Source organism: Bos indicus, chromosome 19 (genome assembly GCF_029378745.1).
Source record: "Bos indicus isolate NIAB-ARS_2022 breed Sahiwal x Tharparkar chromosome 19, NIAB-ARS_B.indTharparkar_mat_pri_1.0, whole genome shotgun sequence".
Taxonomy (NCBI): Eukaryota; Metazoa; Chordata; class Mammalia; order Artiodactyla; family Bovidae; genus Bos; species Bos indicus.
The window spans coordinates 34,507,954-34,524,539 of NC_091778.1; the positions used below are offsets into that span (position 1 = coordinate 34,507,954).

Consider the following 16,586-nt stretch of genomic DNA (forward strand, 5'->3'; position numbering starts at 1 on the left):
GATGTAAATACCCCGTGATGACTATAAGCTTGAAGCTGATAATGAGAACATCACTATATTCAGGCAAAAATATTACATACTGTGGTTTCAACAGGAAATACAACCACAATTTTTAAATAAAAATTTTTCTCAGAGTACCATTGGAACATATACATTACCATCTGTAAAATAGATAATGGGAGCTCAGTCTGGTGCTCTGTGATGGCCTAGAGGGGTGGGATGGGGTGTGAGGTGGGAGGGAGGTTCAAGAGGAAGGGGACATGTGTAGACATATAGCTGATTTATGGTGTTGATCAGAAGAAAACAATACAACATTGTAAAGCAATTATCCTCCAATTAAAACATTAAAAAAAAAATTACTCTCAGAGTTCCACATGAATGCAAAGGGTTAAGGACTAGAACTCCTGGCAGCCTCGTCGCTAGCCCAGTGCTTCTCAGACCACCGCGCCCCCCCCACCCCCGCCCCCCACCGACCACCACTTTTCCACCAAGAGGGCCTCGCCTGGCCTGACTCCTCAACAGGCAAACAGTGGGCTGCCCACTGGTCTTTACTGAGGCTGCTGACAAGTCTGAGTTCTTAAGACTCAAGCTGGAAGCCTGGTCCACGTATAACAGTAAAAAACCCATAAATCAAAATGTCCAATCTTCAGGGGTTTGTGAACTGTTTTATGGCAATGTCCGTGCGAGGGAACACAGGCAGCCATTAAGATTTGAACACGTAAGGATGTCAGAAAAGACGGTCAAGATGTTAAAGTAGGTTTCAAACAGCAGGCTCTGTGTCACCCCATTTTACATACATATGTCAATACTCTTGTATTTGAGTGATTACCTCTATGGGATGGGGTTGCAGGTAGTTTTGATGAATGATTTTTATTTTCGACTTGCGTTTATGTATCTACTCCCAGACTTTCCACACTGAGCCTATATTGTTACTTTTTTTTTTTTTCCAGTTGTGCTGTTTCTATACTCAGAAGATAAGGTGCAAGTCCCTGAAGGTCTACGGCTCCCAGTGTCTGGCTGTGGGCCTGCCCTGGGGACAGAACCACTTGGAAGGCCTTGGGTGAGGGGCTTTGGGGGACCTGATGGGGCGGGGGGAGCGGTGTGGGGACGAGGGGCGGTCCTCACCTGGGCCTGGGCTGCCTCACGTTGGGTGAGCACGAAGAGGGCGTCGCGGGCGAGCAGCAGGGAGCAGGGTAGGTCCAGCAGACAGAGGTATTTGCGCAGCAGGTTCACAGACTGGAGCGTGAGCACTGAGCACCCTGCGGGGGCGGGGGAGGGCGGGGTGACTTGCAGCTCCAGGCTGGTTTTCCTGAGCTCCCCACTGGTGTGCATCAGAGCTGCTCTTTGCCCATTGTTCTCACAGATGAGAGGGTGAAAGGGCCCAGAACACCTGGAGGCCACCCTCTGTGTGCTCTGTGCCCCCAGCAGGGAGAGACTGGCTGCTGGAGGCCAGGGTCAAACCCAAGGGGGGAGTGGTGCAGGCAGACTTTCTGTCTTAGGAGGCTATAGGCCTGGCTCCTGCGTCACTGGAGAACTCATGGGCTTGGGGAGGTCCCTTCACCTCAGTGAGCCTCAAGTTTCTCGTCTGTATGATGGGTTGTTGGTCATTTGTGAGTGTGGGACCCGCCTGTCTCCCACATGCCATGTGGTTAGCTGCTCAGTCGTGTCCAACTCTTCATGAGTACATGCCAGGCTCCTCTGTCCATGGGGTTCTCCAGGCAAGAATACTGAAGTGGGTTGCCATTCCCTTCTCCAGGGGACCTTCCCAACCCAGGTCTCTTCTGTCTCCTGCATTGGCAGGTGGGTTCTTTCCCACTAGCGCCAGCGGGGCTGTCTTCCGGGGTTGAGCAAACACACCAGAGCTATGTTCCTGAGCCCCTGCAGCTTCACCAGCCAGAAGCCCACCCAGAGAGGGCATGCTGCCTGGGGGTCCATCATTCAGTCCCCAGGGCTCTCCTGTGAGGGGTGCATGTCCACAAAGAAACTGGCTCAGGGAGGTGAGGGCGGTCAGACGCCTTCCCGTGAGTTAGGAAGTGTTTCAGACCTGTCCAGCACCCAGCAGTCACCTACAGCCTGGTCAGTTACCTGGGGGATAGATGTGAGCTTGGATGGACATCCTGAAAGGACACTAGAGGTGGGATAGAAGCTGGCCAGGGAGAAAGCCGGGCAGGTGAGGGGCAAGGCCCACAGAAGTGGTTACGTCCTGTGTCAGCCCATATGGGTCCCAGGTTCTTGGTCAAAATTGTTTCTGGGTGTGTCTGTGGGTTTCACATCTGAACTGGATGACTGGGGAAAGCAGAAGGCCTGGATCGGTCTTGTCCAGTCCATCGAGGGAGGGAGAACGTGTCCCCTTCTGTCCGACTGCAGAGCTGGACCCTGCTCGTCTGCCCAAGATCAAGACTGACCCTATCGGCTCCCTGTTCTCAGGCCTTTGGACTCAGCCAGGACGCCCTGGCTCTCCTAGGCCTCCAGCTTGCAGGTGGTGGATCCTTGATTTCTTGGCCTCCATAATCATGTGAGCCAATTCCTTTTTATATATTATTGTTGTTGTTCTGTTGCTAAGTCGTGCCCAACACTTTGTGACCCCATGGACCACAGCAAGCCAGGCTCGTCTGTCCTTTCCTTCTCCCGGCGTTTGCTCAGACTCATGTCCATTGAGTCAGTGATGCTGTGTAAACATCTGTATGTGTATAATATATACAGAAGCACATCTGTCTATCTGCATGTCCTGTTGGTCCATTTCTCTAGAGAACCCTGATGACACCCCCTCCTCCCTCACACACAGAGGATACTTCTCAGTGGACACAACTTGACCGTGAGACCTGGGGAACCCACTGTGACAGGCACAGTGAGCTGAGTCAGGACAGTGTGGCCCTGCCTCCCTGTCTGCCCCCCTCCCGCCACTGGGCCAAGGGCAGCTCTCTGTATATTTAGCACATTTAGAGGGACAGTGGCAGCAACCTGTTGCAACAGGGCATGGCCTTACCTTTGGGTAGCTTCCCTTCTGCCTGCAGGGTCCTGGCAGAGAACACGGAGAGAGTGCAAGTGAGAACCCTCTGCAGTTAATGGGAGGGGCTGTCAGAGCCTGGCCTGCCCCACCTTGGGGTCCCTCCACGTAGGTTTCCAGGCAGGTTCTTGAGCATAAGTCACCACAGAGATTCCTTGGACTCCATAGCTCTGGCTACGGCTGAAGGGGCTAGGGCGGGTCCTTCATCCAAGGTCAGCCAATCTGGAGATGACCAGTGGCTTATGAGGTGCCCTGGTCCAAGCTGTGCCCACCAGAGATGAAAGTAACAATGGACTCTTCAGAGTTTTTCTCCTTTATGAGATTGTGATGTGAGTGTGGTGGGAAAATATGTAAAGTGTTCATTGGTATTTCTTCCCTGACAGTCCTCTCCCCTTGCACACACCTCTTAGCAGTAGAGGCCATTCTGTGCTCACTGCCCTAAGAGGAGGCGTGAGGGGATTCCCTGGGGGTCCAGTCATTAAGACTTGGTGCTTCCACTGCAGAGGGCGCAGGTTCAATCCCTAGTCAGGGAACTAAGATCCCACATGCTGTGCAGTGTGGTGAGAAAAAAGTGTGTATCCTAAGAGGAGGGGTGAGCTGGGTCCAACAGCAATATGAAAATGAAATCCTTGTTTCGGAACCTGACAGGTGGGCAATGGGACAAAGAGTCCCCTTCCCCCACACCCCAACACACAGACGTATGGACTCATGGGGAAGGGGTTCTCAGGAGCAGGGATTAAAGACAAGAAGTTGGCCTGACTTACAGAGCTTGAGAAATAGAAAATGCCGAGCTCAGAGGCAGCTCATCCTGCACTCTGGGTGGAGCCCTGGGGATGAACTCCAAGGAAAGAGCTCAGAGGCAGATCTAAGGGCAGGAGAGAGGTACCCTGGAGACACATCTTCAAGCCCTGAAGAGAACGGGCACATTCAGAAGAAAGGTGTAGAGTCAGTCCTTGACCTCAAGCTGCCCTCTCCCTTCCCTAGGCTGGGTCCAGCAAGCTGCTTTTGGGCCCAAGAGGAGCAGGCTCAAGAGATCAGGACATAAGCTACTGGTCTGTATGACCCCAGAGAAGTCCCTCAAGATCTGTGAGGGTTTGTTTTTTTTTTTTAACCAGTTAAATGCAGGTGGTGGTCATGGTTGTTAGTTGTGTGGTCGTGGTTGTTAGTCGCTCAGTTGTGTGTGACTCATTGCAACTCCAGTGGGCTATAGCCTGCCAGGTTCCTCTGTCCATGGGATTTCCCAGGCAAGAATACTGGAGCGGGTTGCCATCTCCTCTTCCAAGGGATCTTCCTGACACAAGGATTGAATCCACCTCTCCTGCATCAGCAGGCAGATTCTTTACCACTGAGCTGCCAGGGAAGCCCTAAATGCAGATGCATGTCAGTAAAATGCAGTGGCTGCAAAGAACAGGTGAGATTTCAAATGATGTGCACATCCTCCTTCTCCAAAGAAAAATCTGAAATCAGGAGGATGCCCATTCATCGATCCCAGCCCTCAGACCTGCCCATGAGCTACAAGGAGGTGAAATTTGGCTCTAACGTTTCCTGAGGCCAAAGCAGAGGGAGGAATCCAATCAGTTCCTGCATTTGGCTGCATCTGGGGACAGAGAGACTCAGCTATTAGGAGGCAAGGTCATAACTCTAGAACTTGAGGGCGCCTGCTCCTGGGAGGATAAGGTGAGATGACCCATGAGGTGGAGAGTAATGAGGAGACCGCCCACCCCAGCCACCCAGGGAACTGGCGCACCATCGTACCTCACAGCTGCATTCAGAGCCACGTGGTTGCTGTGCCCACTCACGCCCCCCTCATCGAAGGTCACCACCTGCAGAGACACAGAGCTGCACTCCAGACTGTCTGAATAGTCTCTCCCGCCTCCGTCCACACCACCTGGGACAGACAGGAGGACCCAGAACCCTGAACCTGTTCGTGTTCTGAGTGCATCAGAACTGACTTGGGAGCAGGTCGGTGGTGTGTGACTGCTGTTCAGCCCTGTGGCTGTGGGCTTGACTCTTCTCTTGCTCCTGGACAGCAGAGCAGAGTGGAACTGGGCCACGAGAGAAACCTGGGTTCAGCATGTCTGTGTTTCTTATCTGCCTGGCCTCTTAGCAGCACGTTTGGTTTCCCGAGTGGCTGCTGTGTGACCTTTGTTCATGTCGATGCCGTCTGATGATTCGGTCCCTCTTCCTGGTGCTGTGTTGAGGGCATGAAAGCGCTAGGGGACAGTGTCCACCACGCCCTGGGGCTCAGAGAAGCCCGTGGCTCCTCGTAGGCTGCCTCTGCGTCCACATTCTCAGACCAGCGTCTGCTTCTCCAACTATAAGCCTAGCCTAGGCTCCAGATTCATTTCTGCACAGATGAGTTAAAAAATCCAAAGAATAATTTGAGTAATAATAAATGTAATAGAATAGCTGGAATAAGTAAAAAAAAAAAAAAAAAAGAGATGTAGGAAAGAAGACAGGACTCAGAGAAAGGCACAGGTGTGGCTGGTTGAGGGGGATGGAAAGAGGGGACCAGGCAGCCAAGAGAGTAGGATTACAGAGGAGCAGGGGCAGGTGAGCTGACATTTAAAGAAAAACGCTGTTGACCTTGAGTTAATAATTAGTGAGGCTGAATGATGGGAACATGAGTTTCATTATACTCTTTGCTCTACTTTTGCATGCTTGAAATTCTCCACAGGGGGAAATTTTTTTTAAAAAGGCTTACAAACAGATCCCATTATGATGGATACGTGTCATACATTTGTTAAAACCCATGGGACATACAGCACCAGGAGTGAACCCTAGTGTGATGATGACATATTAGTGTAGATTCACTCACTGTACAGGTCATGGGGCCAGGGGTACGTGTATACTTTCTGCCCAGTTCTACTGTGAACCTAACATTGCTCTGGAAACTATAGTGTGTTAAAAAAAAAACAAAAAACACTTCACCCTAGAACCCAGGTACCCCGTTCTGATCCCATCCTTCTGTGGAGCCAAGCCTGGAGTGCCGAAGTCCACTCTCACCTCTGACCTAGTTACCCTGACCTTCGGGCATATCATAGAATGTCGCTACTGGGAGCGATTTCATCTTCAGTGTCTTGGTTCTCTCATCTGTGACATTGGGAGAGTGAGGCCTCCCTCCTTTCTCTCTGGGTCAGGTGAAGGTCAAATGAAGCCCTGTGGGAACGTGTAGGACCTGGACAGCAGCCCAAGCTGAGTGTCTGCTGCCCTCGCTGAGGTGACTCTGGGACGCGGTTGTCTCAGGCCAGCCGGGGCACACTCCCTGGTCTGGGGGCTTAGGGCCACTGCAGTTCATCCCCATCACTTAAAATTCTCCAAGGTCTTGTTTCCTGTTTATCCCACACCTTGCAACAAGCCCTGAGTCTTCCTGCTGTGAGGAGGGCTGAGCTGAACTGTCTCCACCCCCTGGTCTCATGCAGATTAGGACCTGGCAGCAATGGCGTCTGTCCACCTTCCCCCCTAAACTGCAGAAATCTTTGTTCAAATGAAGTCTTCCCTGGACCCCAGTAAACAATAGGCTGCTTTCACTTCTCTAAGACAGTGGCTCACAGGACATGGTCCGTGAAGGATAAACAGCAACACCTGTCACCAGGGCAAGACACACAGCAAATACTGCCCCAAAGAGGGCTGAAGAAGTCACGGAGGGCTTCTGGGAGAAGGCGGTCTTAGCTGGGCCTGGACCACAAGTCAGTTTTCAGGGAAACAAACTTGGGAGATTCTTCTGTGTCTGTGCCCTGAGCTCCTCCCTGGATGTTCAGAGCTGTGGCTGTGATGTGGTCTAAACACGAACCTGGCCCCTCGGTGAGGTCCAGCCCTGTTCATCAGCCAGTGGCACCTTTGGGAGGGCTGGTCAGAGGTGGCCAAGTTCATAAAGATGGGGGTTTATCCCACAAGTAGGACTGACTGAAGACCAGTTGTTCCTATGAACCAAAGCCAGAGAGGAGAGAGTCTGGGGACTAGCTGTGGGCATGCCACTGCCCAGGAAGACGGGGTACCGAGGGTCACTGCAGCACACCTCATTGACCCTGCCCTGTGCCCCAGCCGGCCCTGAGGACCAGCTCTGTCCACCGCCAGGCTGTGGAGCCCTGAGAGGGTCTGAGTGTGGTCTGGGAAAAGCAGGGCAAGAGGAGCCAGGCCAGCTATCACCTCAGACCCTGAAGCAAGGTACATCCAGGAGGGGTGGGCCTGCAGCTGTTGGTGACCATTCGTCCGGCCAGAACAAAGTGTAAAGCCGGTGCCGATCCCTGGTGGGGCCAGCGGCCCCCCTGCACCTACAGCTCTGTGTGGTTCACAGCCAGCTGGCTAGGTGCCCGTTGTATTTATGTCATTAGAGCACAAAGGCAGTCTGACTAATCCACGAGAATCTGCCCTTAACAATGGCCTAATAACTCATTTCACTTGGAGGATGCATCACTGATAAGCCTGACAGTGGGGTTCACCTTCTAAAAAGGATTAATCAAAACTTAAAAGCCAGTGGCTGGGGCTTTAAATGGTAGGATTTAGGTATTAACTTGTGAAGGGTTATTCTTATTTTAGACTTTCCTGGCACCTTAAGATGGACTGCTGGCAGGATGCAGGCTGGCGAGGCCTGAGCGTCGAGGTGGGTGTTCCTGAGCCTCCTGCCTCTACAGGTGAATCGAATGCCCACTGGAGCTCTAACCAGGAATGTTCTCCCTGCAGGGGCTGTGGATTTATCCTCGCATTTTCTGGAGGGAAAAATGGAGGCTCAAACCCCTAGCTTCATGCTTGCCGACGTTGGGCAGCTTCTGAGCCTCTGGGAACCTGTCTCCTCGATGAAGGTGAGCATTAGGACAACACTTACTCCCAGAGTTACAGTGACACCCTAACATGAAAATGCTTGTTCTGTGCCAGCGCATCGAGGCATAGGCTCGTGGGGACCTGGGTTTTCAGAGGGCAGCATGGAGGTTGGGGGGCGGGTGAAGAGGGCACAGTCTGGGAAAATCTCTGCCTCCCCCTGAGCTCTGTGGTTACGCAGGAAAGGTGCAGAGAGATGGGCCAGGTCTCTGCTGGAGAGGAGGGCATGTACCCTTACCAGCTTGATGCCATTGGCCTCTACGTGCTGGAGGAGGACATCAGCTGCCCGGTCTGGGTCCCAGCGCACGTCTGGGTCATCTGGGAAATCCCTGGAAGGAAGAAGTGCACGTTGGAAACCGTTTCTAACGGGGTGCAGGCTCTCCCCTCAGCTCTGGTAGGTGTGCGCGCGTGTGGGGTGCTGAGGATGTACAGACCAAACACAGCACACTCAGGGGATCTTGGCTCATGTCATGGCTGGGCAGTTGGGATAGAAGCAGATCTGTCCACAAGCTGGGAGACAGGTGTGGCCCCCAAGAGCTGAGACATGGGGCAGAGCTCCGATGTGTCTCGGTAAAAGTCACAGGAATGGCTTGTTGGTAAAAGTACTCAGTACTTTGGTAAAAGCAACTCAGTTAACCTCAGTACTCATTTAACCTCAGACAGCTATGAAGGAGCCTGGACCATGCAGGTGAGTAGCCTGCGTGTTGCAGGGCCGTTACGGTTGGGTTTGATGCAGGTTTTCTGACTTACAGGGGAGAAGTTTAGCCCCAGGGAGGTGCCCCCAGGGGTAGGGGTCTCTGCAGGCCACTCTGGGCCTTGTTTCTGTCCACTGTCACCACCACCTGCTGGTCTGACTCCAGCGTGAAGACATTATTCGTAGTCTTATAACTAGATGGCCATCTCTGCCACCTCAGGTCCTGGGCGCCACCCACCTATGCTGGGGGGACAGGGCCCCCTGATTCCCACCAGGAGGTAGATGTCAACTCTCCATGGACACAGGCCATTATCAGACTCGTTTAGGACTATGGTCAAAGGAGAGGTGCTGAAGGTTTTTTAGGAGGAAAACGACATGAATCTCAGGGTAGAACACAGCAACTTTCTGTGCTTCCTTGGCTGCCTCTTCCACACCCTGGGGAGCCTCCTGCCAGGGTGACTCTGAAAGCACCATCCTACCCATCACTCCCCCAGGGGCCCCCTAATGCTCCTGCCTCTATAGGACAGACAGCTTGGTTGGTGGCAGGGACTGGACGGGGAGGAAGGGAGAGGCAGGGACCAGGATGAAGTTTGTTAGGCCTCATTCCTGGGGAACGAGCTGAACATGGGATGGAGAACATGACCTACTGAGCTTGAGCAGGAAGAGATTCAGGAATTTTCCAGGGAATTCAGGAAATACCCAGGAATACCCAGGAGTGAGAACAACTACACACGTCCCCCTGGCTGGGAGGCCCACATAAATGCACCAAGGTGTCATTTTGGAAACCAGAGAACAAGGAGACGATCAGAGGTTGGCAAGGCCAGAAGCCACTGTTGCCTCTAGGGAAAGACATCAGAGCCTAGGAACGGGAGTGATTGATGGCAGGAACTACGAGGGCAGCAGCTGGAGGCCCGGCAAACATTCAGCTGCTGATAGAGGTGCTGTGAGGAGCGGGGAGACCTTCCAGTCTCCCATTATGGCCAACTATTGGTCAGACCTACTGAGAAGTCAGTTAGTTGGCAAGGGAGGCAGGAAGCATGGTTGCCGTCGGTCCAGGTGTCTGGCAGCACTCGAAGCAAGTGCCCAATGGACATTTGCTGTCAACTACGCCCCAGACTTGAGCCTAAACCTTCAAGGGTAGCAGCAGTCTGCCCTTCTGGGAATGCAATCGCCACTAGCTGCCCAGGTACAGAGGGCAGCAGGGAGGTCACAGAGGTCACTGCTGGGCAAGCAGGAGTCCAGGCTCAGGGAAGACAGACAGGGCAGCGGCTGGTGGGCAGCTCCACCCCAGCAGCTCTGCCTATGATCAGAGTGGCCCAGTGTCACCAGCAGGCATCCTGATGCCAGGTCGGATGACAGAACACACGAGTTCCAGTTGCCTGCTCACCAGGTGCCCGGGGCCTGTGCTGCGTCATCCCTAGAGCTAGGAGGACCTGGGCCACACTGGTGACCTGAGAGCCCTGATGTCTAGGACTTTGTGTCACGCAATTTTTGAGTGAGGTTGAAATGCTGACGGTGGATGGTAGTTTTTAGGAAAGAGTAGGGGCCTTGGCGGAGAAGGCAACGGCACCCCACTCCAGTACTCTTGCCTGGAAAATCCCATGGACGGAGGACCCTGGTGGGCCGCAGTCCATGGGGTCGCTAAGAGTCGGACACTACTGAGCAACTTCACTTTCGCTTTTCACTTTTATGCATTGGAGAAGGAAATGGCAACCCATTCCAATGTTCTTGCCTGGAGAATCCCAGGGACAGGGGAGCCTGGTGGGCTGCCGTCTATGGGGCACACAGAGTCGGACACGACTGAAGTGACTTAGCAGCAGCAGCAGCAGGGGCCTTGGATGAGCTTCCCAGGTAGCACTAGTAGCAAAGAACCCACCTGCCAGTACAGAACACAATAGATGCAGGTTCGATCCCTGGGTCTGGAAGATCCCCTGGAGGAGGGTCTTCTCATGCCAGGCGCTGCATTAAAGTGCTTGACTGGTTGACTGAGCCAAAGGCAGCTATACCTGCCTTTAGAGGTTGAAACATACAAATAAGAGTTTTAAAAGATAGTAAAATTTATAAAAACAGATTAGAGGCGAAAAGGAAAAAAGGGGATTTCCCTGGTGGTCCAGTGGCTAAGACTTCTTGCTCCCAAGACAGTGGGTCTGGGTTGGATCCCTGGTTGGGGACCTAGATCCCACATGCCACAACTAAAGATCCCACATGCTGCAACTAAGACACGGTGCAGCCAAATAAGTAAAAAAAGAAAAAATTGAATTGCAGGGGGAATAAGGCATCCCTAGGGGACCACTTCCCCTCAAGGCAGGAAAATATAAAATTTTATATTTTATTAAAGTATAGTTAAGTGTAGAAAAAGTGACGCCTGTGAGATCAACAACATGAGTTGTCTTTTGCCTATGGGTAAAAGTGTTAGTCACTCAGTGGTGCTGACTCTTTTCGACCCTATCAACTGTAGCCCCCCAGGCTCCTTTGTCCATGGCATTCTCCAGGCAAGAATACCAGAGAGGATAGCCATTCCTATCTCCATGGGATCTTCCTGACCCAGGGATAGAACCTGGGTCTCCTGCATTGCAGGCAGATTCTTTACCATCTGAGCTACCAGGGAAGACTTTTGCCTAAAGTTCAGCCCTAATCAACTCAAGGCTTGGGTCCAAGTAGTAACTTTTGCAATAGTTCTTTTCTTCTCTGATGGATTAACAATCCCGCCTTAGATAAACATGCCAGCAGAGGTGTGAACACAAGTGTGAGTCAGCCATCCGGCCCCTCCTTAAGGGAGTGTTGGTGAACGGCCTTTGCCCTATTTTTCTTGGTGCTGTCCTGCGTTTTGCTGGCTGGGGTCAGGGAGGAGGGCTGGAACTGAAGCTGCCATCGAGATGCATGAAGTAACTTAGGTCTGAAAGCGAGGCAGAGTAAAGTTGCCAAAAGGAAAGTGCCCTGGCCCGCCACCAGAGCCCCAGCCAATGCATCTCCTATCACAGCTGTTGTAGTCACTGTGGGTTTTCTGTCATCTGCTGCATAACCAGATCTTGATTTAGATATGCCATCATTTTGTAAAGCCTCTATTTTACTGATTATGTAGGTTGTTTCCAGTTTTTATTATTGAAAAAAGTTGTAACTAGCATCATTATACTTAACACTTCATATGAATCTCTCAATATTTCCTTGGGATAAAATCCTAGACATGTCACTTGGGAGTCAGAGATGAAGTGAGGAGAACCTTGCAGATCTCCCTGTGAGGAGCAGTGTTAAGAGGAGGAAGTGGAAAGTGGGTTAACTCACCAGGAACAGCATCACAGAGAGACAAAGAGCAGTGTACTTCATAGGCTGGAGGGAAAGACAAACAAGGACAACTCTTATCAGAGCTCCATGCCTCCTAAAAATCTCAGGTGTTTTATACCTACTTCCTTATCCTTATGACTCATGAAAGTGGAAGTCACTCAGTCACGTCTGACTGTTTGTGACCCCACAGACTGTAGCCCGCCAGGCTCCTCTGTCCATGGAATTCTCCAGGCAAGAATACTGGAGTCAGTTGCCAGTTCCTTCTCAAGGGGATCTTCCCAACCCAGGGATCAAACCCAAGTCTTCTGCATTGCAGGTGGATTCTTTACTGTCTGAGCCACAAGGGAAGCTGGCAAAGGCCAGTCATTTACATTTTTCTCCAGCTGGAGAGAGTTGGTTGGAAGGGAATGAGTTACACGTAGAGTGAGAGGCACTAGAGGCTGGCTGAGTGGGGCTGCAGTGGAACATGTGTGTTGTCAGGAGCCCCATTTCATCTTGGTAACCAGCCCTTCTCCTGGGAAATCACATGGATGTCGTTTAGCAATAAGAGTGAAATGGTGCAGGTCCAATTGGGACTTGAACTCACGGTCTTTTAACTGAGACCACTACACCTGGTCTCAGGACTTACTGAAGATCAGGTTCTTGATGTCTCATCACAGAAAGAATTCAGTGAGAGACAAAGTGATAGGTAAGAAGTGGATTCACTTAGAGAGAAACACACCCCAGACAGAATGTGGGCCATCTCAGAAGCCCAGAGTGGCACAGGGTAGGGGGTTGTCAACAGGGGTGGGTAATTTCATGAGCTACTGAGTGTGAGGAGTGTTCCAGCTATTTCGGGGAAGGGGTGGGGATCTGCAGGAATGGGGCCACTGTCCACTTTTTGACCTTTATGGTTGGCCTGAGAACTGTCATGGTGCCTGTGGGTGTGTTACTTAGTTTGCTGATGTGTTACAATAACGAATGAATACTGAGGCTCAAGGTCTAGTGGAAGTCGAGGGGTTGGCCATTTTGGATCTATTTGGTTCTAATTAGTTTCTGTCGTGTCTTCAGGCTGTGTGGTTTTTTGAAGTGTTATGCTGGCCCCCTTCCCTGCTGTTTCAATAGAAGAACAGAGGCCAAGCCGTAAGAGTAGTCAGGCTTCATATTTAAGGGACATCTGGACTTGCCATACCCAACCTGAGGTATGTGTGAACCACGTGGTGGGTTTGCTTCAGCGTGGACAAGGATTCTGAAGCTGCTCCCAGCTCTCCCCAAACCTAGATGTGAGCAGGCCCATGGCAAACAATAATAAAGTTACCAAGAGGTCCCAGAAACTTCCTTCAATTATTAGCAAGCTACTTCTTGGCTTTTATCGCAATTTTAATAAAAGTATATGGAGATACCTCCGGTGCTGGTGTGCCTGAGTAGCTCTGCTAACACGGAAAGCTGAGTAACTCTTTCTGGATGAGACAGGGGATAGGGTGGCTGAAAACAGGTTTCTAGTCAGGTTTTGCCAAGTAGAGCAGAGATGACACCTCTGCAGACTTGAGGATGAGGACAAGCAGGGGTTGTATCAGCCACCCCCTGCAGGAGGACTGCAACCCGCAGAGCCCTTCAGCTCAGAAATGAAGTGTCTGGCAGGTCACACCTTGAACCTAGACTCTTGATTAAGAGACCTGTGGTCGCTCTACGTCTCATCAGTGAGGTGATGGTTCCTGATAAGAAGCCGGCCCTGGAAAACCAGGAATGAGGGCAGAATTTACAAGGTCATTCACAAAGCAAGCCTGGAGACTAAAACATTATAAAGACCTGTGAAAGATTGTTTGAAGAGGCATTTTACAAAGCAGGAAATGCAAGCTACCAACATATATTGCTCTAATTCTCAGGAGTCAAACAAATGCAGAATTAAAGCAGGACCTGGTGTGGAGGAGGGCTCACAGGAAGGGGCCAGTTTACCGGCTGCACCTGTGCCGGAAGGCTGTTTGGCTACCCGATTGTGCCCTTTGACCTTTTTAGAAATGACTCTACGGAAGTAATCAGCCTAACAGTGGAAGTCCTCTCAGGCAGACACCACTTTCACTGCATTTACAGAGGGAAAGAGGCTGCAGTTCTCTAGTTCTGCCACCAGGGAACAATTTCTCTAACTTCCTGAACTGTGGCTTTTGAAAAATGCTAAAGATAACACAAGAGTTTTAGGGCATGTTCAAAGTCAAAGCAAAGAAAGTTAAATACACCCAAGGAAAGGAATGTTAAAACAAAATTGAAAAAAAAAAAAAAAAACAAAACACCCTCCAGTAACTAAACTTTAGTTTTGCTCCTGACTTAAGAATGAGACTCATGTGAAAGAGGAAATCTATTTAGGGGAATTGAATTCTGGAAACAAAGCCCTTCTGTGAGCGAACTTCCAAATAAAGGGCTCTGGGTTCAAGAGTCCAGATACCCCGGCCTGGGCTCCCCAGAAAGCAAGGCCTGTCGGGGGCTGTGACCCGGCGCGGGAGGGCAGTCGCAGGGGGAGGGGAAGCGGTGCAGACTTGCGGGCTGGCTCCGGGGTCCCGCGGGCTGGCTGCCGGACCGCGAGAAAAGCATCTCAGAGCCACGCGTCCGTCCGTGAGGAGGAAGAGGGATGTACCGATCTTGAGGGCCGACAACGCTTGCAGGATTCCGTGCGAGGGCAGAATGGGGCAGGGCAGGGCTCCTAGAGCGCGGGATTTCTGCACCTTTACCCGCGGGCCTAGCGTGGACTGGGCACCAACGCGGATGCAGGGTCCGGGGCGGGGGTGGGGGGCACCTCGTGGGGCCGCGGCCCTGCGACCCCCGAGGGGCTGGGACGGGCGCTCTGGACGCGACCGGACACACAGAGGATGCGGCACCCCGGGGGTGCAGTGAGCGAACACGGCCTCAATTCCGCCGGAAAAGGCCCCAAACCTAGCCCTGCCCTGGACCTCCGGGCTCGGCCCGGGAGATTCAGAATAACTGTGACCTGCTCTGCACTTTGTAGTGACTGCCCCCGGCCGTGTGAGGCGTGGCCTCGGGGTGGGGGGCGCGGTGGGCTGTCCCCTCCCGAGCCTGGGGACCCGGGGGTGGGCACAGTCACCGCGCCCCGCGGGCGCCGTGTGCGCCCTTATTTGGGCCTGTGGATCGTCCTCCACCCCATCTCCATCCCCCACCCCGGCTTATTTCTAAACCGAGGACTTCCTCAGACCTCCGGGCGGGCAAAGGTCACCCGAGTTCAGGGCCACCGGAGGTGGGCGGGGCGCAGGCGGGTCACCTGGGCTGCTGCGGGGGTGGGGGTGGGGTCGCGTCTGGGAATCGCCAGGGACAAGAGGAGAGAAGAAAAGAAACAGGGAAAGGCGAAGAGGAAAGAAGGGACCAAGAACCAGGAAGAGGCTGAAACAGACCAGTTGGTGTCTGTGAAACATCTGGGCTGCCAGCCATCCCACCCCCGCAAGCAATTTAAGAGCGTGGACAACGACCACGTGTCCCAGGAGACCCTTGTCCACAGAGGCGCCTGGCCCTCCTCAGGCACATAAAAGGGACCTGCAGGTCAGGGCTGTAGCTCACGTTTCTCAGGAAGACATGCATTTTACATTAATCAGTACCCCCATCAAGGTGTGTAAATCCTGTGAAGTTCTTGTGAGATCTTTTCCCCCAAATTGCCAATTTGCTGTCTTACCTGGCAACTGAGAAACAGAACTGCTTACTGAGCTCACTTCAGCGGTCACAGGGCTCAGCTGGGAGGCCCAGGTCTCCGTCCCCACCTCTCCCCTCTCCCCAGGGCCCCCCTGAGCAGAGGCTGTGCAGTGTTGCTCAGGACAGAGATAGAAGGGCCGGGGCCTACACTTCGGACACTTCTCAATCTTCTGGTACCTGAAATGTCCGCCTTACTCCCTTTTTTAAAAAAAGCCAAATTTAGGGTCATGTCAGAGAAGGGGTTCATCCCTGACTTCAGCACACACCTGGAACCAAGTGAGAAGAGCAGAAGCAAAGCCAGAGGGTGGGATATGGAGTCCCCGTGGGCAGTGCAGTTAGCCCACTAGGACACCCTGGAGTCCCAGTGTGGGAAGGGGGTTGCCAAACCAGGGAGCCCCTGGGGCATCTCAGGGTGAAAGGGAACCATAACTGTAGGTTCCACTGAACTGCAAGGCACCTCAGGAGGATCAGACCAGTGCTCAAATAATTAAATCCAAGGCAAAAAGTCACTGCAAGAAATAGTCAAACACGTTGCTGTGGTGGTTCAGAGAGGAAATGTTAAGGTTGTACAGTATGGATGAAAGAGTCATGTAGGTGGCAGTGTCTGTGTTGGGTCAGGATGAACAGGCCTCCGGACAGGGGCTAGAGTTCTAGAAAGAGAAGAGTGGAGCCATGGTGTGTGGGGTGAGTGTGGGGCCGTGACTGAGGTCACCACCTGTCTCGTGTAGAGACCGTCATACAGGGGGAGGGGCACAGGGAGGTTTCCTCAGGGCAGTGGCTGGATCGGGTTTGCTTTAGGATGTCAACCTGGGAAAGTGAAGGGTGAACTTGGGGGTGGAGCACAGTTAGGCCTTGGCAAGGGTCCAGACCAAAGACGAGGCCCTGGGGATGGGAGAGAGAAAGGCGCCCAGAACATTTATGGAAGGAGACTTTGTCAGATTTAGTGCCTGACTGGATGGTAAGAGTAAGAAAGAAAACGCCATTGAAGGTGACTCCAGCATCACATGCGAGGACTTCATGTTTGCCTGGTGCCTTCCTTACAGTCAGAAAGTGTTAGTTGCTCAGTTGTGTCTGACTCTTTGGGGCCCCATGGACTGTAGCCCACCATGTTCCTCT

General features: G+C 52.4%; 1 protein-coding gene and 1 long non-coding RNA gene across 6 annotated transcripts in view; one reads left to right on the forward strand and one right to left on the reverse strand.

Moving 5' to 3' along the window:
• The window catches only part of PIGL (phosphatidylinositol glycan anchor biosynthesis class L), a 49,722-nt gene that overhangs the window by 9,053 nt on the left and 24,083 nt on the right, over nucleotides 1-16,586 (reverse strand). For 3 of the 5 annotated variants that reach the window (XR_011562237.1, XM_019980621.2, XM_019980620.2), the window contains exons 3-5: nucleotides 8,064-8,154; nucleotides 4,763-4,830; nucleotides 1,126-1,259 (exon numbers count right to left, since the gene is read on the reverse strand). Coding sequence is in view for 4 of the 5 variants with exons in the window: in XM_019980621.2 (XP_019836180.2) it covers nucleotides 1,142-1,259; nucleotides 4,763-4,830; nucleotides 8,064-8,154 (277 nt within the window). In the remaining variant the exon portion in view is untranslated. Of the gene's footprint in view, nucleotides 1-1,125; nucleotides 1,260-2,986; nucleotides 3,019-4,762; nucleotides 4,831-8,063; nucleotides 8,155-16,586 lie in introns of all 5 variants that reach the window. The other 2 variants (XM_070774378.1, XM_019980619.2) reach the window with 1 other exon arrangement.
• Nucleotides 4,828-16,586, forward strand: part of LOC139177727 (uncharacterized) — a 32,091-nt gene continuing 20,332 nt past the window's right edge. The window contains exon 1 of the long non-coding RNA XR_011562238.1: nucleotides 4,828-7,809. This is a non-coding gene — a long non-coding RNA (uncharacterized lncRNA). The remainder of the gene's footprint in view (nucleotides 7,810-16,586) is intronic.